Source organism: Myxocyprinus asiaticus, chromosome 30 (assembly GCF_019703515.2).
Source record: "Myxocyprinus asiaticus isolate MX2 ecotype Aquarium Trade chromosome 30, UBuf_Myxa_2, whole genome shotgun sequence".
NCBI lineage: Eukaryota > Metazoa > Chordata > Actinopteri > Cypriniformes > Catostomidae > Myxocyprinus > Myxocyprinus asiaticus.
Genome location: NC_059373.1, coordinates 4,554,712 through 4,581,868, shown reverse-complemented (window position 1 = coordinate 4,581,868; position 27,157 = coordinate 4,554,712). Strand labels below are relative to the sequence as shown.

The 27,157-nt window shown below is 37.3% G+C and overlaps 1 protein-coding gene and 1 pseudogene across 3 annotated transcripts; both read left to right on the top strand.

Moving 5' to 3' along the window:
• The first annotated feature begins 3,974 nt into the window (after nt 1–3,974).
• Nucleotides 3,975–9,414, top strand: LOC127420866 (E3 ubiquitin-protein ligase TRIM39-like; annotated as a pseudogene).
• A 7,198-nt stretch (nt 9,415–16,612) lies between these two features.
• On the top strand, nt 16,613–25,003 carry smim13 (small integral membrane protein 13). Of its 3 annotated transcripts, none has more exons than XM_051663513.1 (3): nt 16,613–16,813; nt 17,915–18,001; nt 23,670–25,003. In XM_051663513.1, exons 1-3 carry the CDS (start codon nt 16,735–16,737, stop codon nt 23,858–23,860), a joined length of 357 nt encoding a protein of 118 aa, XP_051519473.1. In that variant the 5' UTR covers nt 16,613–16,734; the 3' UTR covers nt 23,861–25,003. The 3 variants fall into 3 exon arrangements, with proteins under 3 accessions (XP_051519473.1, XP_051519474.1, XP_051519475.1); XM_051663514.1 differs by having other exon boundaries at nt 16,653–16,801; XM_051663515.1 differs by having other exon boundaries at nt 16,660–16,801; nt 17,910–18,001.
• The last annotated feature ends 2,154 nt before the right edge of the window (nt 25,004–27,157 follow it).

Genomic DNA, 27,157 nt, shown 5'->3' with positions numbered 1-27,157 from the left:
CTGCAACCTACCTGAAGTGTCCAGAAGTATAAGGTGCCAAGTGCTCAGAGACATGGCCAAGGTCAAGAAGGCTGAAACACGACCACCACTGAATATATTCAAAAGTTGAAGCGTCAAGATTGGGCAAAGAAATACATGAAGACAGATTTTTCAAAGGTTTTATGGACAGATGAAATGAGAGTGACTCTTGATGGACCAGATGGATGGGCCCGTGGCTGGATCACTAATGGACACAGGGCACCACTTCGAGTCAGGTGCCATCAAGGTGGAGGAGGGGTACTGGTATGGGCTGCTATCATTAAGGATGAGGTAGTTGGATCTTTTCGAGCTGAAGATGGACTGAAACTCAACTCTCAAACCCACTGCCAGTTTCTGGAATGTTCTTTCTTCAAGCAGTGGTACAGGAAGAAGTCTTCAGCATTCAAGAAGGCCATGATCTTTATGCAGGACAATGCTCCATCACATGCATCCAAGAACTCCACTGCTTGGCTAGTCAGCAAGGGCCTCAAAGATGCCCAAATAATGGCTTGGCCCCCTTCCACACCTGACTTAAATCCTACTGAGAACTTGTGGGCCCTTCTCAAACGTAACATTTACAGTGAGGGAAGACAATACACATCTTTGAACAGCATTTGGGAGGCTGTGGTTGCTGCTTCAGCGAAATTTGATGATGAACAGATCAAGAAACTGACAGACTCCCTGGATGGAAGGCTCATGGCAGTTATTGAAAAGGGTGGCTATATTGGTCACTGAACATTTTTGAAAGGCCAAAAATGTTATTTAATTGTCATTTTGTCATTTTGTGTTACTTATTTGTTGCACCTACTCTAAAAATTGAGAATAAACGATTGAGTTGGGAGAAATTATTTTTGTAATTTAGTTGCCTAATAAATGTGCACACTTATATATTCCCCTGAGAAAGACAAAACTCACTTTCTTTGTTAAACATTGAGGTTTGAGGTTCAATAACATTTTGGATTGACTGAGAGCATTGTGTTTGTTCAACAATGAAATTAATCCTGTGGAATACAATTTGCCTAATAATTGGGCATGCAGTGTATGTCACTGCACTACAAAATGTTCCAATATGACTTAAATATTGACTCATGGCTTTATTTTCTGCACACAGATGCAAGTCTTTGCCTGCCTTGATATAGAATAAACAATCAGCAGGATCAAATCTGTGCAAAAACAACATTTGTGTTTGCTAGATTTTATCTTTTGCTTGATTGTCATCTCCAGACAAAATCTGTCATATTGAGTGAAGAAACTGGTTATTGCACATGCACAAGATAACAATAAGGAGACGTTCAGGTAATCTCGAGTGCACGTAGACATGAAAGATTCTGTCATGCTAAGATTTGTCATAATTATCTGTTGCCTTTAACTAAACATTACCAGCTATAGGGGATTAACCTGAATCAACAAATGCCCTATATTCACATCCATGTGTCAAGGAAATATTCAAAGCATGGAAACCGCAGACTAAACAACTGTTGGGAGTGAAAATTAATAACAATCTGAAACTATCCACCCTGGTATACTTGCTGGGACAAAACTGGCTGCAGAAGTGCAAAAACAAAAGTTTATGTGCCAAGAAATTATTTTGGAATTATTCATGTACAACATGTTAAACATGTTCAGAGAGTTATTCACCCTAGTTTGTTTGCAAGCCTTTTCTTTATCAGACTGACCTTAGCCTGTGTGGCCTTGTTGATTTTTCAAAAATATCCCTGTAAATAACCGTGTCATTTTCCACTAAGTCAAACAAAGCAAATCTTTGTTAAATGGATGGCCTACATGGAATATGAAATATTTTTATTTAATCCATTTTTGATAATTGAATTAACACGTATGCAATATGCAATGATCTTAAAATGACAATGTGTAATCGATGTACTACGAATAACTGCATTATGAACGTTATTCAATATGTTAGATATTTAATCATTAATTTAATTATCATTTACTCAGTTTAATAATCAAAGTGCAAATCAATGGAAAAATGCAGTTTGGCTTCTCTAGGGAGAATTACAGCCTTTTTGTTTTAAACTCTGTATGACTCTAAAGGAGATATGTGTGTGTGTGTGTGTGTGTGTGTGTGTGTGTGTGTGTGTGTGTGTGTGTGTGTGTGTCTGTGTGTGTGTGTGTGTGTGTGTGTGTATACTAAAAGGATAATTTAATGTTTTAATAAGAGCAGGGCTGGTGTTCAAAAAAGGCAGATGATATACGTGCATTAATTAGTGCTAGAAATGAGATGAAACATATGTATGTGGGCAGACATACAACTCTTCATTTTATAAGAATGTGTGTAACCAATGACTGTAATAAGAGAAAACATTTAATAAACTAATCAAATGAATGCAGAAAGTAAGGATAGTTAGTCAATATAAAATATGAAACCGTATGAAGTGATTACAGTGTGTTTTATACATAGTAAATGAAATAGTCATTCTTTTGCCATCATTGAAGCAAGTTGGGGTCAAGGGTGACCAGCTAGAAGGAAGAGGCATAAGATGATTTCATTGGATGAAGAGGCCATCACTCAAAGAGATAATAATTATTATAATTTATTTTATAATAATTAATAACTATGATAATTGCATTTATTTATCACACACTATACATTTGCACATATACAGTGAAATTCTTTTTTTCACATATCCCAGATAGGCTGGGGTCAGAGTGCAGGGTCAGCCATGATACAGCACCCCTTGAGCAGATAGGGTCAAGGGCCTTGCTCAAGGGCCCAACAGTGGCATCTGTGGTGGTGCTGGGGCTTGAACCCCTGACCTTCTGATCAGTAACCCAGAGCCTTAACTGCTGAGCTGACAGAGATAAGAGGGAACAGAAACTGTATAAAAAAATGCATGATTCTGAAGTGTAATTGTAGATGCTCCATGGACTACCTCAGCTTTGTTACTCTGTAATAAAAGTCGATTTTTGGAATCAGAACTTTGCGCCTCTGAGAAATCTTTGACTCGACTGAGCTTCGATGGCTGTTTTGGGGAATCTGCCATGAGAGGAATAGGCCAATAATAATAGTAGGCCTAATAAATCTGTCTAAATCCATATGGGCTACACTAAGGGTATGAATAATAAATAACCACCACAACAACTAAAACTCCTCCACTGCTGGTGTGTACCATATCTACAGGTGTTATGGTGTTATAATGCTGAGAGTTTAATTCATTTTGAGTAAATGGCCTCCTCTGCTGGACACTTCTGAAAATTGCATTAAATCTTCATACAGTACTATATATATATATATAGGACTAAAATATAATGAGCATGCAAGAGTGATTTGCATGTTAAAATGTTTGTATCAACCTGAATTCCAGTTACTTTTAATTATATTTAAACTTTACTTAATTACCTAAAATCACTGTATTAGCTTTGTTTGTAGAAAATTAAAAAACACTAAAAAACTTTATTTTAAATTTGTATTTTAACTTTAATAATACAAATGTCACCCTTGGTTATGGTCGCTCGCTCTCCCCATTGGAATGAACGGGAGATTGCCGGGAACGACGCGGTATTTGGCCAAAAAAAAAAAAAAAAAAAAAAAAAAATGTTAGATAATTTTTTTAAATTACACAGTAGCTAATTTTGTATTTTTGCTTGAGGTGATGAACCTCCGTGAAGTTGGCACCCCATATAATTAAATCGTTACCAAATCGAGCACAAACGAACATCACCGGTTCGGGGCGATTTGGAACACATGGTGTTGATTGTGACGTCACACAGCCAACAAAACAAAGTCTAATATCTCAAACACCGAACCAGCACAAACATTCTTTTTCTTTTTTTTTTTTTTTTTTTTTTTTTTTTGCGGCATTTTTATTTATATGGGGTGCCAAGCCAACTTCACGGAGGTTTTTGACATGAGGTTTTTTATTTATTTATTTATTTATTTATTTATTTATTTATTTATGTCCCAGTCCAGGTCGCTTGTTCCTCTTATGAAATCTGGCAACATGTTCAGTGAGAGGCTGAGAGCTGTAAGAGAAAGTGAAACTGTGTCCCTTTTGCATTCCTAAAGTTGATAGTGGATTGGTTGACACTGTAAGCTTTTCTCCATTGTCTTGTTTAGTTTCTATTCCAATTTTATTACAAATAATCGAATTCTTCCTGCTTCAAGATTCAACCCGTCACCACCAGCAGCCACAGCGGACTTCAGCGCACACAGCATTCGCATTGGAAGCACCCTGGAGATGGCTAGTCCAAAACAGGTCCTGCTTCTAGAGCCTCAGTACGAACTGAGATTCCGAGGTCCATTTACAGAGGTGTTAACCAACACACTAAAGCTTACTAATCCTACAGACCGAAAGGTGTGCTTTAAAGTCAAGTTGACTGCACGCTCACAGCACAGATACTGCGTGCGGGCAAACAATGGAGTGATTGATGCTGGAGCCTCCATGAACGTCTCGATAATGCTGCAACCGTTTGATTATGACTTGAATAAGAAAAGCACATACAAAGACAAGTTCATGATAATGTCTCTGCTGGCACCGCCTGATATGACCGACATCGAGAAAGCATGGAACGATGCCAAGCCTGAGGATCTGATGGACTCCAGGCTGACATGTGTCTTTGAGATGCCCACTGAAGTCGAAAGCAATAAGATATCCTCCAGTCTTGATGATGGAGAGGTGAAGAAGGTCACAGAGGAGTGTAAAATACTGCAGATGGAGGTGCAACGACTACGAGAGGAGAACAAACAGATCAGGCAGGAAGATGATCGTCTGCAGATGAGGAGCACGGTAAAGGGGAAAGTGAAAAAAAACAAAAAATAAATAAAGTGAACCCAACTTGAGGAACAAAAATAGCCTTAAACTATTAGAAAGCAGAATATTTATTCAACCAGTCTAAGAGCATAGATAGTGTTGATACAGGTAAGTGCTATGTAAGAGAGATTGTGCTAAACAGGTTTCTAATATTAGCAGTCTGGTTAAATAGGTCTTACTGCAATAAGTTGGACAAAACCATGAGTTTTTACTTTTGTTGTTTACTGCACTGAAATTCTGTCTGAATTGTATAATTGCATGTCATTTGATTGAATGTAAGGTTAAAGTTTGGTATGCATCGTCATTTTGTCACATGACTTAAAGGAAACAGAAAGTGTACTGTGACAGTACTGTTCAAAAATGATGACATAAATAGTTTTCATTTATCACTTAATGTCAAGTCCAGTAAACATAAAAAAGCTAATTCAATATTCGGTGTGACCACCTTTGACTTCAAAACAGCACCAATTCTCCTAGGTCGCTTGGACACAATTTTTCTTGGTTGTTGGCAGATAGGAAGTTCCAAGCTTCTTGGGGAATTCAACACAGTTCTTCTATCTATTTAGGATGTCTCAATTGCTTCTGTCTCTTCATGTAATCTCAGACTGACTCTGAACTGAGTGTTCAGTGGGGGGCACTGTGGGGACCATGACATCTGTTGCAGGGCTCCCTGTTCTTCTATTCTAATCTTTTCTATTTGCAAAAGTAATGTTTGTGAGTCTAACATTTATATTTCCTATTGACACTAAAGATGAAGATATAAATAACCATCTTAAGACAAATGCTTTTGTGAAACATCTTATGTGCCTAAGACTTTTGCACAGTGCTGTATATATTTGCAATTTTGGCATTTTTTTTGTGTGTTACACTACTTATAAGAGAAGGATTGAGGAATACTAAAGAGGTGTGGGCACAGCTCCAAAACAATGGACCCACATGGGGCAGAATGAGGTCCCAGGTCAATAAAGACCTGAGGTATGCGTTTAGGTTTAAATGTGCTCTTTTAAATTAGTAGGTGTTAAATAATGGCATGAAGAATAAGGATCCACATGCTCAGTGGAAAAAAATATTTTTCTTTCTTTTTTTTTTTTTTTTAATGGGCTTTAAGACTGAAAGGGCAATTGCAGAATCTTCACCAACATCACCAAAGGGAAGAGAGGCCAGGAGTATAGATAAACTTCCACGTAAGTCAGTAACCCAGAAAAAAAGAATGAATTGAAAGTGCACAAATGACTAATTCATTTTCCTCATATGATGCGTATAATTTTAAAAGTACTGTTTAGGAATGTTAATGGTATATATTCATCATATCTCTTTCAGTAATGTCATCCTCTGGTGGTCCCTTGACTGAGGAGCTTCAGTGTTCAATCTGTCTGGATGTATTCACTGATCCAGTCAGCACTCCATGTGGACACAACTTCTGCAAGAGCTGCCTGAATAAGTGCTGGGACACCAGTCAGGATTGCAACTGCCCATACTGTAAAGAACAATTCAACCAAAGACCTAATCTGAAGATTAATACAACACTCAGAGAGCTGGTTGATCACTATAAAAAGAAAAATCATCCAGATAAACCTGCTGTTCTGTGTGACATCTGTATAGAAAGAAAGCTGAAAGCTGAGAAGTCGTGTCTGGTGTGTCAGAGCTCTTACTGTGAAACTCACTTGGAGCCTCATTTGAGAGTGGCAGGATTAAAAAAGCACAAACTGACTGATCCTCTAAATAATCTGGAAGACTGTATGTGTCAGAAACATGAGAGACTTCTGGAGCTGTTCTGTAGAGATGATCAGTCATGTGTGTGTTTGATCTGCACTGTGACAGACCACAAGACTCACAACACTGTTCCTTTAGAGGAGGAGAGTGCAGAGAAGAAGGTAGGAGAAAAATACAATGTTCTCACTCTCATGTTGGTCCAATCCTGTATAACGTTCTTTATTGGAACCCTTTTCACAAGGGGCTATCAGCCTCCTAAAAAGACAATAGACACCATGAAATAATGCATGGTATCATATGGCTTCAGAAGACTTGGAATATAGTGCACAGACTTTATACAGACTACATGTTTTTTTTCTCATGGTGCTTTTTTCCTTTTGTGAGCTTGACAACCCCCTGGTTTCAGTGTATGCTTTTATTGTATGTAAAAAAAGGGAGTGTGAACATCCTTCATAATATTGTATTTTGTTTAAACGGAGAATGAAAGTCAACAGGGGTTTGGAACGACATGAGGGTGAATAAATGGTGAAAGCATTGTAACTTTCGGGTGAACTATTAATTTAAAATATTCGTTATACTGCTTTAAAATACTCAAACAAGACATGTTCTTGGAAGATTAGAAATCAATGTACTGTTAAAATGTGTCTGTGTTGTTTTTTCGATAGACTCATCTGATGAAGACACAGACTGAAGTGAAGCAGATGATCCAGGACAGAATCGAGAAGATCGAACGCATAAAACACTCAACAGAACTCAGCAAAGTGAGTTTAATAACAATTGAAGAAGTTAAATATTTAATATTTGTGACCGGGGCTAGTTGTCACATGGCGTAAATTACAGTCACAAGGGTTATATCTCAGTTACTACATGTTTTGTGTCAAATGCTTGTTTAGTTTTTTTCTAGAAGTGGTTGTCAAAATGTTAGTTCAAAACTCTCTTAAATTAGGACAATCTCTGTACATTTTAGATCCAGATCCATTCAGCCAAGGGGCAACTATATAATGAATGTAGTTCTCACAACAATTTCTGTTAGCAACAAACAGTTTTACATTTCTGCTGTTTCCTGAATAGTTTTGTGCTTTATTTTAATCTTACGGTCTAAATTTGACTATATACAGTAGTCTAAATACCCTATAATGGACTACACAATGACAGGTAGAGGTTCCCATTGTGACAACAACTTATCCCATTTATTGTGACAACATTCCCTGCATTACAGCCAATTGTCGTTTCCCTTGGCAACAATGGTAAAACTTTTTCTCATTTGTTGATTGACCTGCTTGAGCAGAGAAACACAGAGAAGGAGAAAGCAGCCAGTGTTGAGCTCTTTACTGATCTGATGCACTCCATTGCGAGATGTCAGACTGAACTGCTGGAGATGATGGAGGAGAAGCAGAAAGCAGCAGAGAAACAGGCTGAAGAACTCATTGAAGAGCTGCAGCAGGAGATTGCTGAGCTAAAGCTGAGAGACACTAAGCTGGAGCAGCTCTCACACACTGAAGATCACATACACCTCCTACAGGTCAGTGTCCCTCTCTCTGATCAATGAGAATGATGTAAATCACTCCATAACAGTCCTCATGCTGAAGGATTCCTCCTCTCTCCTGCTGTAGGTTTATTCATCCATGTGCAGCCCTTTAAACACCAAGAACTGGCCTGAGATCAGTGTTGACCCTCATGTGAGTTTAGAGACTCTGAGGAGAGCTCTGACTCAACTGCAGGAGAAACTCTCTCACACTGGTAGGTCAAATCTTATCTTAAGCACTTATGGTTTAGATGCTATGAATACATTGATATATGTTTCAGTGTCTATCCAAATGTACAAAAATGTTTAACCATTACGTACAAATATCCAGGAATATTAATGAGATCACCCTGTAAAAACAATAGCATATATAAATAAATCTCAAAGATCTCACTGTTGTATTGTCGTTTGTCTGTACAGTGTTGAAGAGGATGCAGAAGTATGCAGGTACAGTGTGTCATCTGCATTCTTCAGTCATATACTACTATAGTTATGTACTGACCACTTAATTACTACATTCCAGTTTGTTTCAACTCTTAATTAAATTAAAACACTATATTCTCTGATCTCTCTCTCAGTGGACGTGACTCTGGATCCTAATACAGCTTCGCCATATCTCATCCTGTCTGATGATGGAAAACAAGTGAGACCAGGAGATGTTAAACATGACATCCCAGATAAAAAAGAGAGGGTTGATGCCTGTCCTCGTGTCCTGGGAAAGGAGGGGTTCTCCTCAGGGAGATTTTATTTTTGAGGTGCAGGTGAAGGGAAAGACTAAGTGGACTTTAGGAGTGGCTAGAGAATCCATTAACAGGAAGGGAGTGATCACAGTGACACCAGTGAATGGATACTGGACTGTGGCTCTGAGGAATCAGAATAATTATTGGGCTTGTGCTGATCCTGATATCTTTCTCTCCCTGAGAGTGAAGCCGCAGAAGGTCGGTGTGTTTGTGGATTGAGGAGGGTCTGGTCTCCTTTTATGATGTGGAGACCAGCTCACATATCTACTCGTTCACTGCTCAGACTTTCACTGACAAACTCTATCCATATTTTAGCCCATCTATAAATGATGAAGGTAAAAACTCAGCACCCCTGATCATCACACCTGTCAATCACAATACCTGATTTTACCCTCCAAGTATGAAAAACTAAATGGAATTCATGGTTTAATAATAATTAAAAACAATATATAATAAAAATATTAAATATAGATGAGCTGTAATTTGAAATGTGAAATTCTTGACATTTGAAAACTAAAATATATGTCCTAAATGATTTTACTGCACAAAATGTTCTGTCCTATTCACCTGTCAAAGTGCAGTTACATGTAAAATGGTGTAGGTTTGTTTATATTGAAATAATTACAGCATTTGAATAAAGATGCATAAATCTGAAAACATTTAATTGCTTGCACTTAATTACATGTGACAATTTTTTGACCATAATATTAGCTTTCAAGAACTGTTATAATTTAAGCCCAAAACAAAAATGTACCATTTTCACCATAGTTCCAACAAAAACACCATCGATTTCTGGGCATTTAAAGGTTTACTCCTGTTTAATCATAATAAATTAACCTAAGATGCCCTTCAAACAGTGTTCAAACAAGAAGAAACATTCACAGTTTTGATTAATTTCACTGGATAAACAGCATTGTATTTCCATAGTACTATAGGTGTGCTCAAGTCCTCCTGGGAAGTTCGTACTTATGAGGTCGGAGATCGTAAATATGACGTGATGTTCCTTTTTTAGTCGTAAAGAACGGACCCGTCTTGCAATTTCACATTTCTTTCTCTCTTTTTTCTCTTCTGGCGAATTCAGGAAGCTTTTTTGGATCAGCTGCACATTATCCGTCCTCATCCTTTTTGACTTGTCTGCTGCCTTTGACACAGTGAACCAAAAGATCCTCCTGTCCACCCTCTCTGACCTGGGCATCACAGGAATTGCGCATGGATTGTTTGAGTCATATCTCACTGGCAGATCATTCAAGGTCTCCTGGAGAGGAGAGGTGTCCAAGACACACCAGCTGACCACTGGGATTCCTCAAGGATCAGTGCTTGGACCCCTCCTCTTCTCGATGTACACAGCATCAATCAGACCGGTCACTGAGGCACATGGCTTTTTCTAGCACTGCTACGCAGATGATACGCAGCTCTACTTGTCGTTCCAGCCTGATGACCTTACTGCCTCAGCTCATATCTCTGCCTGCCTCTCAGACATTTCGGCCTGGATGAAGGAACGACACCTTCAACTCAACCTTGCCAAGACAGAACTCCTTGTGATCCCAGCCAACCCATCTGTTGACCACAACCTCACTATTCATCTTGGTTCAACTACACTAACACCAACCAGAGGTGCGTTTCCTATACAACGACGTAACTCACTGCTTAACCACCAGAGTAAGATGCATCGTTAGAGAAACGAACTAGCTAGTCACGACTGTTTCCCGAAACCCTAGTAACTAATTCGCACATCCATCATTCGAACCACGTTGGTTCAACAATGTAGAGCTGTCATTAATGATGTTACTGAGGGGGTGGAGTAATAACTTCTGCAGAGATCGAATGGATATCAAATTATAGCAGCTCATTTACATGGACAGAAAGCCATATATTGTGAAAAAACTGCTTAAGACACGAAATAGACATTTACGTTTATATGCACTTTGTATGTGGCGTACTCTTTACTACAGTATACAAGCGGTTCGGTCAGTAAGCAGCTCCACAGCAACGTTATTTTCCTGCAACGCTGCTGTAAATAACAAACATGGCATCTGAGGACTACATCTGTTATATTCTGTTCTCCATTGTTTCACTTTATTTTCACATGCCCTTCTGTTGCTGGTGTGTTTGTTTTCATTGTGACCTCTCGCAGCATTGAGCTGCAATAGTGGGGTTTCCCTCTTACCTCCGAGGCACTTTAGCACATACATATGAAAACAAAACGATAAGAACACCACTTTTATTCTTGACACAATGAAAGATATAGAATTAAATATATGTGGAGTGAAAGATACAGACTGGGTCTGGCAAATGGGCCTCTGGCGAAGCTGTGTGGTGCTGCATGGCAACAAACATACGATTTTCAAGTTGCTTTTCAGTGACAGAAAAGTTAAAACCCTTCACAATCTGAATTTAAATACAAAATATAATATCCCATTTGATGACCAAAAAATCCATTTTTTAACATGTGTTTTGAGTTAGTGCTTTTCTAATACACTGGGAATTCATCCAGTAATTTAACATGTAGAAATGAGCTCATAATAGGTGATACTTGTGTCTTGGTGCATCACAGTAGCATTGGAATGCCAGATCAAATGTAAGCAATTATTGTGTGAATCATGTCATGCAATGTCTTTACTTCATTATCAACTACCAGAATAATGTCATTAATAATATACTGTAAGTGTGATTAAGAATCCTATGTATGGAATGAAATACAAACCTTTATTGTTTTGCAGTGGTGATGACCCACCGTCACATACACAACAAAAGTCAAGTAACTAAAGCTGGCTATGTAAAGATTTTCTCAATACACAAGATAATAGCCATGATAATATAAGCCAAACATGACACAAAACACATCCTTTATTTAAATCCTCAGACAATTCTAAAGAGAGGCCTTCTCATTTTTCCCAAGCCACAGCATAACTATGAGAAAAACCAGCATGAAAGCAGCCTATTAAAAAAAACAAAAAAAACATTAACAGATGAATGCAATAATGTGATAATCAAATTAAGCTGTGCCCTATTAATGGCACAAATCATTGATGAAACATTCACATTTAGCTAGTTAATCTAGATGATTATTAGCCACCAAGGTGTTTCTATCCATTCCTCAGGTGCATCAGCAGTAGGTGTATTAATGACTCCCCTAATACAGTATCTATGTGTGTATCAAATGCTCAACAATGGCGGCTTTTCAAAGAATCCTACAGCTTGAGCACAGAAGGTGACGTAGAAGTCAGGTATTGTATATAAATGCCTAAATAAGGACAAATTTCTCCCCACTTGACTCTCTATGTGATGAGGAAATCATGAGAAAATTCTGGATTCCAAGGACCAAGATCCTTGAATTGCTGCAGGTTGTGAAACCATACCTTCAGAGGGCCACAAGAAGAAACTACGCCTTAAGTCCAGCAGTGCAGTTCTTAGCTGCACTGTGGGAAGTTTTATGGAGGTGGTTGGTGATGGCCTGTGGCTCAGCAAGTCTTAGGTCAGCAAGGCTGTGAAAGCAGTAACATGTTACAGCTTAAGAACACCACGCTGACTTTCCGCAAAACTCCTAAAAAAAAATCCAGTCACAACATTGCAGTCACGGACATTTTTTCAACTTCCTGAGGAGGAAGAGGGGGTCATGCTGGTGCTGATGATGAAGATGCTGCTGCTACTGTTGATGATGATCCATTGAACCCACATCAATGCAGAATGCATCCTGCAGGAGCATAAGTCAGAGAACATTTAATTCAGAAAATGTTTGTTTACTTTTTTCATTTTTAAATACAGTTTGGTTACTGTATTTTCTATCATTTTATCTGACTGACGTTAACTTGTGAGTAATAAGCATTTTGTGTAATTTCCTACCTTGGTCTATGTTTTTTTCCCCTGCAAACATTAACTGAAAGACTACTGCAAACAAGAAGTATACATTTGTTTTCTATTACCTATTTCTATAGCCTATTGAGAATATTCCATATTCTGTTATATTCTACTTCTGTGAACACCTCACAATAAACACAAAACCAATTTTACACAGACATGTTATCCCATACAGAAATCAGATATTGTCACAGTGAGAAAAACTCAGAGGCAGAAGTTTGGACACAGTTGCGGGTTTTATTGATGAAGGGAATGGGTGAGAGGTGAAACAAACAGGTGAGGTTATCCAAACACTAGTATGGCATGAACAGCAGGTGAGTAAACTTCAAACAGGGTATTGTGACAATGAACATATGATCAGAACACACAACTGTCTTTTGATCTTTGTAGGAAACGTTGCAACACAGATGAACAGAATACATCGCTGGAGGAATACATGGGATGAAACACGCAGTAATCTCGGGAACAGGAAACAAATGACAAGGTAAGTATTTCAACAGGTAAGTATAGAAGGGCTAGGGAGTCCGTAGTCTTTGTGAGAACTCTGACGAGAACAGACTGGCGTTCTGATGACGTGCAGGTGCGGGTAATTAAAACTCAGGGGCGAGTGAGCACAGTGCAGGCAGTGGATCCGTGACAAATATATGGCCATACATGTGTATTTATACAATTATTGTTCATTTATTTGGGCATATTGGCTATATAAAATTACACTGTGATTTGGAAAATTATGTTTTACATATATGAAAATGAAAATTTTTAAATATGTAAATGAATGAATTTTACACTTAGTGCTTTTCTGACACTATACTCAAAGTACAGATAACTTTTTATATCAGTGAAAACCATTAACATGCATATAGTGTTTTACATTTATAGCCATATGTGAAATTTCTCTTTGGAAAATGTTGTAACAAAGATATACACTTGTATATAATAAAATAACTCACCTTTTCTAAGTGAAAACGAAGCCAATCCTGCATTCCAAATGGCATAAATAATGCCTTCGAAGGGCACTTTGAAGGGAGAACAATTGTGACAGTCATGCTGGAAGATCATTTCAAACAAAAATGACTTTGAGCACCACAACTTCAAGCCTTTCAAAGCTCTCAGAGTGGATGGTGAAGTCTTTGAAAGCAATAGGGCATAGGGGTGAAAACTCTGAATAGAACACACCCCAGTTGTGGTGAAATCAATGACATCGACACCACAAACTATCAAGGAACTATGCTTCTAACCACAGGTGGAGAATGGTTTCGGGAAACGGCAAATCGTTGAAATATATTGGTAACGATGAAACTTGCAACCATAGTTGGCTAACGATACCTTAGTAAAATGCACTCCAGAACAGCTCGGAACTTGGGAGTGGTGGTTTAGATGACCAGCTTAATTTCACTGCACACACCTCATCAACCGCCTGGTCTTGCAGACTCGTGCTTTACAACATCAGGAAAATCAGACCTTTCCTGTCTGAATATGCTACACAGCTTCTGGTCCAAGCTCTGGTCATTTCAAGACTGGACTATTGCAATGCTCCGTTGGCTGGCCTTCCAGCTAACACAGTTAACCCACTGCAGATGATCCAGAATGCAGCAGTGCATCTGGTCTTCAATCAGCATAAAAGGGCTCATGTAACCCTACTCTTGATTTCACTCCACTGGCTACCTGTAACTGCCCGCATCAAATTCAAGGCTTTGACTCTGGCTTTCAGGACAGCCAATGGAACCGCATCCTCTTACTGCAATTCACTTCTTCAGGTCTATGCTCCGACTTGCTCTCTGCGGTCTATGAATGAGCGATGCCTGGTGGTCCCATCACAAAGAGGCTCAAAGTCTATTTCACGAACATTCCCACGAGTTTCCCACTCATAATAACGACTTTGTGGTGCCGTTCATGTGCGCTGAACTCGTAAGTATGATCATTACGATATGACTTGAAAGCACCAAAGTCTAAAGTAATACAAGCAGAGTTTATAATTAACAATTGGGCTCACCGGCCACTGTGGCTAGTAGTTTTCCAAGGTCAATTGCCACTCAGCATTTTCACTAGCCAAAATCCCCCACCTTGCAAAAAGTAGTAACGGTAACTGGAGACTGTAACTGCATGAATTTGTTCAGACATTGTATTTCAACAAGAATGATGTGAGTTCAGCAGGACACAGGCCTAATGGTTTAAGTAACCTATAAAATATCCAAAGCCAAACGGCAGTTAGAGCAGGAGGAAACTTTGTCAATAACTTGTCCATAAGTCATGGAAATTTCAAGCCCTTCAAATTGTAAATGCCTATTAAAGTTTATCATTTTTCTACCTTTGTTTAACAGTGGCATTTGCAATGACAAGGCCATTATGTAAGACCATTGGTGGCTTCATATTTCTGTGGTTAGATTGATGTTGATAGTCTTTTCTAAAAAAGAAAAAAAAAAAAAGCTGTAGTGTTTATGAAAAAGCGAATAGCCTAAACATTTAGAAACCTTTTACTACAACTTTCACAGTTGTAATAATATTAAAGTCTAATAGATTCACCCTAATAGATTTAATATACACTGGCAGCCAAAAGTTTGGAATAATGTACAGATTTTGCTCTTATGGAAAGAAATTGGTACTTTTATTCACCAAAGTGGCATTCAACTGATCACAATGTATAGTCAGGACATTAATAACGTGAAAAATTACTATTACAATTAGAATTTCTTCTTGAACTACTTCAAAGATTTCTCATCAAAAAATCCTCCACGTGCAGCAATGACAGCTTTGCAGATCCTTGACATTCTAGCTGTCAGTTTGTCCAGATACTCAGGTGACATTTCACCCCACACTTCCTGTAGCACTTGCCATAGATGTGACTGTCTTGTCGGGCACTTCTCACGCACCTTACAGTCTAGCTGATCCCACAAAAGCTCAATGGGGTTAAGATCCATAACACTCTTTTCCAATTATCTGTTGTCCAATGTCTGTGTTTCTTTGCCCACTCAAACCTTTTCTTTTTGTTTTTCTGTTTCAAAAGTGGCTTTTTCTTTGCAATTCTTCCCATAAGGCCTGCACCCCTGAGTCTTCTCTTTACTGTTGTACATGAAACTGGTGTTGAGCGGGTAGAATTCAATGAAGCTGTCAGCTGAGGACATGTGAGGTGTCTATTTCTCAAACTAGAGTCTGATGTACTTATCCTCTTGTTTAGTTGTACATCTGGTCTTCCACATCTCTTTCTGTCCTTGTTAGAGCCAGTTGTCCTTTGTCTTTGAAGACTGTAGTGTACACCTTTGTATGAAATCTTCAGTTTTTTGGCAGTTTCAAGCATTGAATAGCCTTCGTTCCTCAAAACAATGATTGACTGATGAGTTTCTAGAGAAAGCTGTTTCTTTTTTGCCATTTTTAACCTAATATTGACCTTAAGACATGCCAGTCTATTGCACACTGTGGCAACTCAAAAACAATCAGAAAGACAATATTAAGCTTCATTTAACGAACCAAATAGCTTTCAGCTGTGTTTGATTTAATGGCAAGTGATTTTCTAGTACCAAATTAGCAATTTAGCATGAATACTCAAGGATAAGGTGTTGGAGTAATGGCTGCTGTCTAGATTTGGTCAAAAATTACTTTTTCACATAGTGATGGTGATGTTTTTAACATCAGTAATGTCCTGACTATATTTTGTGATCAGTTGAATACCATTTTGGTGAATTAAAGTACCAATTTCCTTCAGAAACAGCAAAATCTGTACATTATTCCAAACTTTTGGCCACCAGTGTATGTACAGTGTGTGTGTGTGTGTGTGTGTGTGTGTGTGTGTGTGTATATATATATATATATATATATATATAAATAGTAAAATAGTCTCATTTATAATTGTATTATTGATAATGTGCCCACCATTCCAAAAATAATACATAAGTAAATAAATAAAATGAAAAAAGACGTCGTCTTGGAGAAGTCAAGACTTACACAGAAAACTACAATCCCCAGAATTCCAAGCTCCGCTTTACACGAAAGAGCACATCCGGGTCAGTCTCAGATTGAGTGTGGTGTTGACAGGAGCTCGGTGTTTTTGTCTTTAATTTCTTTTCTCCTTAAGTGTCGCAATGATGTAGATAAGGAGGATATTTGTGATCCCTCCATGACACGCGTGACCGGCCTCCGTCCCTGCGGGATTCGGCGTGAAGACTGTGAGGACGTGATCAACTGTGAGTGTCTCCGTAAGAACGACATAATAATAATAATAATAATAAACAGTTTCATAATGTGTGTCTGATATCAACATCAAACCACCGTGTATGTGTTAGTGCTATCCTGTTCATACTGATATCTGACATGCAAAATAAAATTTATGGTTTGATATTATATGATCTGATACGATTTAAATGACATGCATACCATTTAAAAAAAAAAAAGTTATTTACCATGGTACAGTGATGGTAATACTATGCTTCTGTGACATGTACTTTAGTACTGAATGGTATTTACATGGTACTCCAGTGTACTTATATATATATCATAGTATTGCAATGGTACGAGTCCAAAAATCATGGTAATATCATGGTACTTTTGTTAGTGCATTATGATAAATGATCGTATTTACATGATTTTTTTTTTTTTTTGTAATGATTTATATTACTTAGTTTTTATTATTTTATAGTTATAGCATTTGTTTGGATTTAGATATAAAATAATGACTTCCAAATTTCTGACATTTTTTCCCCCCCATATATTATTTGTATGGATTATGGAATAAAACCATATGATGACATGCAATAAAATGCAAGTGATATGATCTAATACAATTTGCTCAATCTAATACAGGTATATGTGTACCCTTACCCAAAAATACAGTACTTTGCCTGCATGGTACAGTCATTATATGAAATGGTAATACTGTAGTAATTTTTTGTTTTGTTATTGTGATGATATATGAAGATTTCAATGTAATTTCTTTATTAATACCATGTAATAACATGTAACATTAATTTTAAAAATAACATTTATTTAATATTAATTGATATTTATTACTTAAATGGTATATCACCATATATTGTGGCTTGATTCTGAAATCACATATGCTAAATGAAATATGGCCTATATGATATGATGTTATATGCATCAATATTATATTTTTAGGACATTTCACATATAACATCTTGATAGCAAAAATATGATATCAGACAAAATTACAATTATCCCTTGTGTATTAGACATGCCAAATCAGTGTGTAGGGCATCCACATGTGTAATTGAGAACATGCCCAGCCTATAGAGCATACATGTGTAAAGGGGCTTTGTCTGGTTTGATTCTGAGGAAAGAAGGGGGAAGGATGTGGCAGAGTGTTGGATTAACCGTGTTGGTGATCGTGGCCACGCTGATATGTGTCCTCCTCTTCATGCTCTTCGGTAAGTGACACCCAAACCCTGCCATGTGCTCCAATGCAAATACAATGCCTATGAAATGTATTTGAACACTTAGAGCCTCACTAAAAAATGTGTGAATGCCATTACATTAGATACAAAATCTCAAAGCAAGTGACATTTATTTTGAGGAGACAGAGAGCACAAACACCCTTTTTTAACCCTTGTGCATCAATAAACAAAAGTTACTCAGAGGTCCTTCGAGGACAAAAATGTCCACATCAAAAAACTGCCATAATAATATTATATATATTAATATTATTTTCCACTTTCAATTAGTTAATTTTTTTAACCAACATCAGTCCTGATCATAACTACCAAATATTAATTCATTTTCAGGATTTTAACCCTTTAAATACTAGTTTGTTTACATAATGCCACTGTTGTATTTTACACACACACACACACAAATTTCTCAGTACACTCATACAAAACGCACTCTGACAACCATACCAACACACCCACAATTTTAGCTAAATCATTTATTCAACTGGCCTGCAGTGCGCTATAATACAGCAAACAGAAAATAGGAAAAAAGTATGTATTTGCTCCATAGGCTAAAATGAGAAAAATGGTGCCATCTGGTGGAAAATATTAAAAATGTAAATTTTGAAGCCAGGGCTCCGGAATGAAAGCATAATATCATAGAATTCATGATTTTATGCTTTAATGGCACTGGGATCAAATATTGCAGTTTTAATGGGTTTCAATGGGGACATTTTTGTCCTGAAGCTCCTGAGTGTAACTATTTTGTGTACACAGTGTATTATAGATGTATTACAGGAACTGAGGTTGAAATATCAAAATTCCCCCAAAAATACACACCTTTGCTAAATGTATGCCATTGGCATTAGCACAGTCAAAATGATCGAAAAAACAAAAGTGAAAAAGACAAAAATGTCCAGAAGGTCGCACAAGGGTTAAGGCAAAATATTTCAATACTTGCAATATACTGTATATATACTACTCAAAACAAAGGCCTTGAGGAGAACCGACTTCATACATCCACTAAAAATCACCTTGAGTTGCTTAAAAGTCATTGCAAAAATCATTCAGAAAAGTGAAGGTAGTTAAAAGGTAGAGAAAAGGTCTAGCATAATTTGTTTGCAGATGCCACTTGGTTTAATATTTAGTTTGATACTATGACATTTATGCATTTTTAAGTGTGACTTAAGTGTTCAAAAAAAACATTTTGGGGCCATTGTATGTAGTAGCATTCTTAATATGTAAACATGTAAGGAATTGCATGATTCTTTGAAGTCTAACGCAGTGCAGGCTTGCAACATGAGCCAATCCAATGGTCGTGAACTTTATCACATTTCTGAGAAACAGTCACACCTATAGCTTCAGGATTTTCTCTGTCTACAGTGAGTTCACAGCCTTGAATTTTGGCCCCATGTAAGAACACTATCAGTACAGTCGATCACTGCAAAAATAGAGCAGGTTTGTTCACTGTCAGCAGGCTTGATTACATTATGGACGTCTCATTTGCACAGCTGACTGAGAGTTGAGTGTTATATTTACCTTCATGTGCTCAGAGCACAGTAGCAGTAAAGACTGCTTTTCTGTACTGTAGGAACCTGCTAGCTGTTACATTTGTAAGGAATGTCCAGTATGTCATTTGAGAAGTTGTGCTGCACTGTGTCACCATATCAAAGGCCCAGATCTATGCAGGTCACAGTATTGACTGTACTCAACACACTTCTCTATTCAGTAATATTTTGCACTGAGACATATTTATCCAAAATGATCTTACTGTAATGCAAAAAAGAGATATATTATTTAAATTCAATTGAATTAATTTGAATGAAATAATTTATTGTATTACATTTGTTGTATTTTTCTGTAGTACATATTATTATTATTATTATTAAAATCAGAATAAATGAATAAAATGTTGTTTGTGGACAGGATGATTTTCAGTAATGCGAATTCAGTGACAATCATCATTGGCAATCATGAAAAGGTTTCAATGGCAAAAATCTTATTGTCTAAAAATAGGCTTTGTTTTCTTTATGCAAAATATAGTTTTTATTTTTCTCTCAATTTTTGGGGTGAAATGTTACCCGGACATGTTCTTCGTTAGCTTCATGTTAGCATTTACGTTTCTCTGTACAGTTTTACATTATAATCGTAAATATTAGTCACTTTCACACATACAGCCTTTTCTAGAAAATTAATAAAAACTTTCATATGTAGAGGTCATGTGTGAACAGTACCTGTTGGCAAATACTGGTAAATCAGCTCTGGCAATTTCCCGGAATGTGAAGTTGTAACGAGCAATTTTCACACAGTTATTTATTTTATTTTTTTCACACAGTACGAAAATGTCCTTTAAATGTAGTCAATATTTCATCATGCCATATTCATTAAATTGAGTAAATGTTACACTGAATAAAATGGCATATCATTTTAGTTGATGATTATGTGCAAAATAACAAAAACATGTACTAAACTGTAACAGACCAAATATTCAAATATTTAGAAAAATGTAAAAACTCCTTATCAAACAATAAAGATTATAAATAAGGATTAATACGGTATGTTTAACATGTACGATTAAACAACATGATAAAACTGTCCTAAAAATCCTGAGCTCCTGAAATAATAGCATATAATGAATTTACTGAAGTATTAGCTACTTTTTAATAGTGACTCTGTTGTGAATTTCTCATGTTCAGACTGCGTTATTTAATGCGTTGCATGTGGCATGTTTTTAAGGAAAAGGCGTATTCCCACGCAAGTTATGCATTCTTCCTAGCGTGTAAATGAATTCTGTTAATTCTCTTTATTGTCTGTGCAGATGTAAATTGTAATATTACTTTTCTATTGTGGATATAGCTGATTAATATCACATATAGATTGTGTTTGACTGGGGTAATTAACCCGTTAGTAAAGCTCATTATACAGATGTCCACCTCTTTCAAGTGGGGAAATCCCCAGCACACTATGACTGAATTATTTAAATAAATTCTTTCTAGATTTTTCTTATTTAAAAAAAAAAAAAAACCCATTGATTATCATCATGATGTGTCTTTTTGTCTCGTCTTTGTTATCATTGACAAAAATAAAATACAAATTTTGTCAGCAAACATTTTCATCAGTAATTAAGTTGACGAGATTAACACTGGTAACGTAACCAGGAAAGTTCCGTTTTGATGCTGTGTGTGAACAAAGCCATAAGATTACCGATTTGAGCATGTACGAGGTCAGGACTCGCTGACGTAAGAAGTCTGCTTTGGGCCAATCACAAAGTTCTGACAGAGATGACGTACAACTGTTATTACTCCTCGCCGTTTAAAGGGATACTTCACCCAAAAAAGAAAATTCTCTAATCATTTACTCACCCTCATGATATCCCAGGTGTGTAAGACTTTCTTTCTTCAGCAGAACACATTTGAAGAAAAATAGAAAAATATCTCAGCTCAGTAGGTCCTTAAAATGCAAGTGAATGGATATCGGACTTTTGAAGCTCCAAAAATCACAGAGAGTCAGCATAAACGTCATCCATACAACTCCAGTGGTTAAAGTAATGTCTTTTAAAGTGATATGATTGCATTTGGTGCAAAAAATATCAATATTTAAGAACTTTTTAACTACAGTCCAGCACTTCCCATAAGCTTCATGAGAGCGCTGAGTTCACGTGGTCCTTAATCTCATATTCTTTTCTCGGTGGAGACATCGAGGATGAGCACACAAATGTACCATTGTGAGTAAAGAAACAGATACAAGTACAAATTTAAACCAAAACCAATGAAGCTTCTGTACAGCGTTCCTCCTACTCACTTGTAAACGGCACTCCTCTTCTGGCTGCGTCACATGTGACCGGATGCGATGGTTTGTAGTTAAAATGTACTTAAATGGGGACCCGGGTAGCTCAGTGGTAAAGACGCTGGCTACAAACCCTGAAGTTCACTGGTTCGAATCCCAGGGCGTGCTGAGTGACTCCAGCTGGGTCTCCTGAGCAACCAAATTGGCCCGGTTGCTAGGGAGGGTAGAGTCACACGGGGTAACCTCCTCGTGATCACTGTAAGGTGGTTCGCTCTCGGTGGGGCACGTAGTGAGTTGGGCGTAGTTGCTGCAGTGGGTGGCGTGAAGCCTCAACACGCGCTGTGCCTCCACGGTGGCATGCCCAGCGAGTCACGTGATAAGATGTGTGAGTAGACGGTCTAAGACACGGAGGCAGCTGGGATCCGTCCTCTGAATCACTATGCCATCACAAGGACTTAGTGTGTACATTGGGAATTGGACATTCCAAAAATTGAGAGAAAAAGGGAAAAAAAAAGTACCTAAATATTAATTTTTTTTGCACCAAATGCGATCGTGTCACTTTAGAAAACATTGATTTAACCACTGGAGTCGTATGGATAACGTTTATGCTGACTGTCTGTGATTTTTAGAGCTTCAAATGTCTGATCACCATCCACTAGCATTTTAAGGACCTACTGAGCTGAGATATTTTTCTATTTTTCTTCAAATGTATTTTGGTGAAGAAAGAAAGTCATACATATCTGGGATATCATGAGGATGAGTAAATGATGAGAGAATTTTCATTTTGGGTGAACAAACCCTTAAACACTTGCGTGTTTTTATCGAATTGGACAGTTAGTGAAATTAAAGCACTTCTCTTTATCCTAGCGAATTAAGAACTTTGTTGACAGTTTCCAGGAACAGTAAGTGATTCCGTTACTTGTGATAAAATAACTATTCAACTTTGGAAACAAGATATACACAGGACCAAAACCCTTTCTGGCAAATAATGTCACAGAGTTCAACGGCATTTTGATGCTGATGTGTGCATAATAGCAAAACGGATTAAAGATGGAAAGCTGTTGCACATTTAACAGAAAACACAATCTGGCAATTTTACTGCAATTTAACTGGTTTCATGTGTGAAAGTAGCTATTCGTTGCTTGTACATTTCTTAACAAAATACAATCTAAATCTAATTCATCAGGTAACTGGAGTGCATTAACCCACAATTTTATTTTTTATTTTTTTTATTTTTTGTGATTTTCTCCACTTTTTCTCCCCAATTTGGAATGCCCAATTCCCAATGCGCTCTAAGTCCTCGTGGTGGCGTAGTGATTCGCCTCAATCCGGGTGGTGGAGGACGAATCTCAGTTGCCTCCGCATCTGAGACGTTAATATGTGCATCTTATCACATGGCTTGTTGAGCGCGTTACCGCGGAGACATAGCGCGTGTGGAGGCTTCACGCTATTCTCCGCGGCATCCACGCACAACTCACCACGTGCCCCACCAAGAGCGAGAACCACACATTATAGCAACCACGAGGAGGTTACCCCATGTGACTCTACCCTCCCTAGCAACCGGGACATTTTGGTTGCTTAGGAGTCATTCAGCACACCCTGGATTCAAACTTGCAACTCCAGGGGTGGTAGTCAGCGTCAATACTCGCTGAGCTACCCAGGCCCCCCATTAATCCACTATTTAATTTTGCAAATGCCAGTTGAATCCGTACAGTATCATCACGTGCATCCAAATGTTTTACTATTAGCCAGAATCAAATTCATTCAATGGTTATAAAGATAAACATGCATATTTGAGATTACCTCTCTCATGGTTCAACTGTAAAACTGAAAGCCAGACATGGCGTATTAAATGTAACTTATCTTTTTGTCCTGTTTATAGGGTGGTATGTGGTGTGGCAGCTCTTCCTATCGAAGTTTAAGTTCCTGCGGGAGTTGGTGGGTGACACCGGTTCCCCGCAGGCTGAAACCGAGCCTTCCGAGTCCGAGAGCGAACGCAGCTCGCCTCTGACGCCCCGCCACCGACCCAAGACCGCTCGCCAAAGGATCGTCCCTCCAGACAGCACTACATAGAGCCCTGAAACAAGATTTACTTATTTTTCTGTCTCTCAATAACCGTTTTCCTTATTTAGGCTGGATATGAGGTAGTTTCCTATGACCTGTGCCCCGCCCATCTGTAACAGACCTGCATTAATTGCTGTGCTCTGCAGCCACTCAGTTGTCATGGTTACACTGGCTCTCCTCGCCTCCTCTCTTTTCTGCTATTTACTGAGCTCGGAAACCCGATAAAAAGTCACTAAACTTCAAGTTAAAGTCAAGTTTTGGTGTGTGAACTGAACAAACATGTAAACTGGAGCGCAGCAACATGTTTACTTCCCAAATAACACGCTGCTACCCTTGGCCTGTGTAACAGCGTGGATGTGTAAATATATATTACTGTTAACTTTAAGCGATCTGTTAAAATCGAATGAATCAAGTTAACAAAAATCTGATTTACAGCTGACAACCAAACATCCAGTATTTCCGTGGACAAACATCACTACTATTTACACTGACATTTATCCAATAAGTGCAATGAAATCTTCTTTATTTTTCTTCGGAGTGGAAATGTCACAGAGCAAACAAACATTTTAACGGGCTGCACACCCTAAAGACATTAAAAATCGCCCCACAAGGAGAAGGAGAATGGTGTTATAAAAGTCTGTGTGCTTTGATGGCCGTCATTAGTTGCCTCCCTCCCTTGTGCCTCTGGCTTGGGTTGAAGTCGCTTTATAAAAGTGATAGAGCTAGAAATGCCACTGCCCGACCTTGCCTGTGTTGTAAAACTGTATTCACAGTTATATATTAGTTTGTCAAGTTCTTAAGAAATGCAGCTGTCACATATGTAAACGGTCAGATTTACATGTTACGTTAAATGTATTCTTTTGTCCTTTATGACAGTAGATGTTTTCCCTTCATAATAAACATATTTCATCAATGACATTTCTGTGATGAATTTAGATTTTAAAGGAATATTCCAGGTTCAATACAAGTTAAGCTCAATCAACAGCTTTTGTGGCATAATGTTGATTACAACAAAAATTTATTTCTCGTCTATAAAAAAAAAATAAAGCACAAATTGAGGTTACAGAGAGGCACTTAATAATAATAATTAATAATTGTATTTATTTATCACACATTATACATTTGCACATATACAGTGAAATTCTTTTTTTTCACATATCCCAGCTAAGCTGGGGTCAGAGTGCAGGGTCAGCCATGATACAGCACCCCTGGAGCAGATAGGGTCAAGGGCCTTGCTCAAGGGCCCAACAGTGGCATCTTGGCAGTACTGGGGCTTGAACCCCTGACCTTCTGATTAGTAACTCAGAGCCTTAACTGCTGAGCCATCACTTCCACTTACAATGGAAGTGAATGTGGCAATTTTTTGGAGGGTTTAAAGGCAGAAATTTAAAGCTTATAATTTTATAAAAGCACTTACATTCTTTTGTTAAAACTCCTGTGTTATTTGCAGTGTTGGGTGTGATGCATTACTAAGTAATGCATTAATGTAATTAAATTACTTTTTCATTGAAAAAAGTAAAGTAAGGGATTACTCTTAATTTTTCAGTAATGTAATTACAGTTACTTCTGATGTAATTGCGTTAAATACTGTATAGACTATTGAACAATTCTATATAAAACAATAGTGAATTTAAAATCGTAATTTAACATTTAATGTTAAAATGTATATTTTCTAATTTAACGCTGCCCCTTTAAATTCTTTGGCCAGTTCATGAATAATTTATTTGATTTGATATGATTTATTTGAAAGAATTAAAAGAACAGTTTCATGTTTATCCTTGTATTGTTCATCTGGTCGAGGTTGATCAGGGTTTTAGAAAGTAATTAGTAATAAGTAATGTAATTACTTTTCAGACAGAGTAATTAGTACAGTAATCTAATTACACTGTAGAAGAAGTAATTATTAGTTAGTAATGAATTACTTATGAGTAATGAGTAACTTACCCAACACTGGTTATTTGAGCTGTAACGTTGTTTAAATTGTCATTTTTACAGTCATTTTTTTACATTCATTACATCGTCATGGCAACAAAGTTGTAAAATTGGCTATAACTTTCCAAATAAAAGGTTAATAAGTGATTTTATCACACTAAAATCATGTTTACATGCATATAGTTTGTCTATATTTTAACGTAAAAAAAAAAAAAATTGTAAGTGCCTCACTGCACTTTTGCTTTTTTAATGAAAAGGAGGGACAAGTCAAAATTATTTTTTGAGGTAATCAACATTATGCCACAAATGCTACTGATTGAGCTTAACTTCAAAACACCCGGAATATTCCTTTAAGTTGTATTCCTGCCACAACTGTGTTTGCTACATTCTCACTTCTGTTAGCAGGTTAAACAGGTAAGTTGACTTCTAACGTGTGACATAAAATACAGTCATATATTTTAATGCCGTTTTAATTGTTCCTATAAAGCTGAAAGTTCCAACTCCGCTGAAAAAGTGCAAATGTGACTGCACATTCTGTATTTATGTGCCAAGTTGCTACGCTGATCAGCGTTCAGTTGGGCTAAAGAACTATATTACTTTGTCGGAAGAATAGTTTATTCCATTTATTATTGTGTCTGCAAATAAATGTAACTTTTTATTGAACATATGTCTTATCATTGCTGTTTCTAGCGTTTTGTAAAAGCAAAACTTGAGGCGATCAGACCGCGGCCCGCGGACATCTTTTCTCTAGCTGTTTACCGAGCCGAAGCTGTTACAGAGACTGGTGTATTATTTCATGGCACCTATTTCGGTGATATAGGGATGTTTTTTGCATGCCATTTTATGAAAAAATTAAAATAAAATAAATAATAATAATAATAAGAAAATAATCACTGCACCTTTAATTTGGAAGTCAGTTCCTTTCTCAGGTATTACTTTGCACATGAATAATTAATGCATGTGTTTACTCATGAACTTGACCTAATTTTGATTCATAATCAGTTTAGTGGCTAAATAAACATGAAAGTTCCACTGAGAAGATAAGGAGATTTTGCTGCACTACTAAAAACTTTCCCAGGGTGGCAGAATAACACTTAAAATAGTAGCCTACATTTGAACTTAAAATTGACTGGCTTCACTAAATCTTATATATATATATATATATATATATATATATATATATATATATATATATATATATATATATATAAACCTTTGCTGAAAGTTAGGTTTATGGTATTTAATCAATTAGGGCCCACACATTTCAAAAGATAAGGCAAGATGTTACAGTTTTGGGACCCCAAAACATGCAAGCGCATAAGATACATTATCACATGGTATCTGTTACTTTTCTCATCGCTGTTTACGATGGAC

What these genes read in the sequence shown, in the direction of transcription:
- smim13 (XM_051663513.1), top strand. Translation starts at nt 16,735, where the DNA reads ATGACACGCGTGACCGGCCTCCGTCCCTGCGGGATTCGGCGTGAAGAC. An exon ending in GATCAACTGTGAGTGTCTCC is followed by an intron (nt 16,814 to 17,914) that starts GTAAGAACGACA and finishes TTCTGAGGAAAG; the next exon opens with AAGGGGGAAGGATGTGGCAG. An exon ending in CCTCCTCTTCATGCTCTTCG is followed by an intron (nt 18,002 to 23,669) that starts GTAAGTGACACC and finishes TCCTGTTTATAG; the next exon opens with GGTGGTATGTGGTGTGGCAG.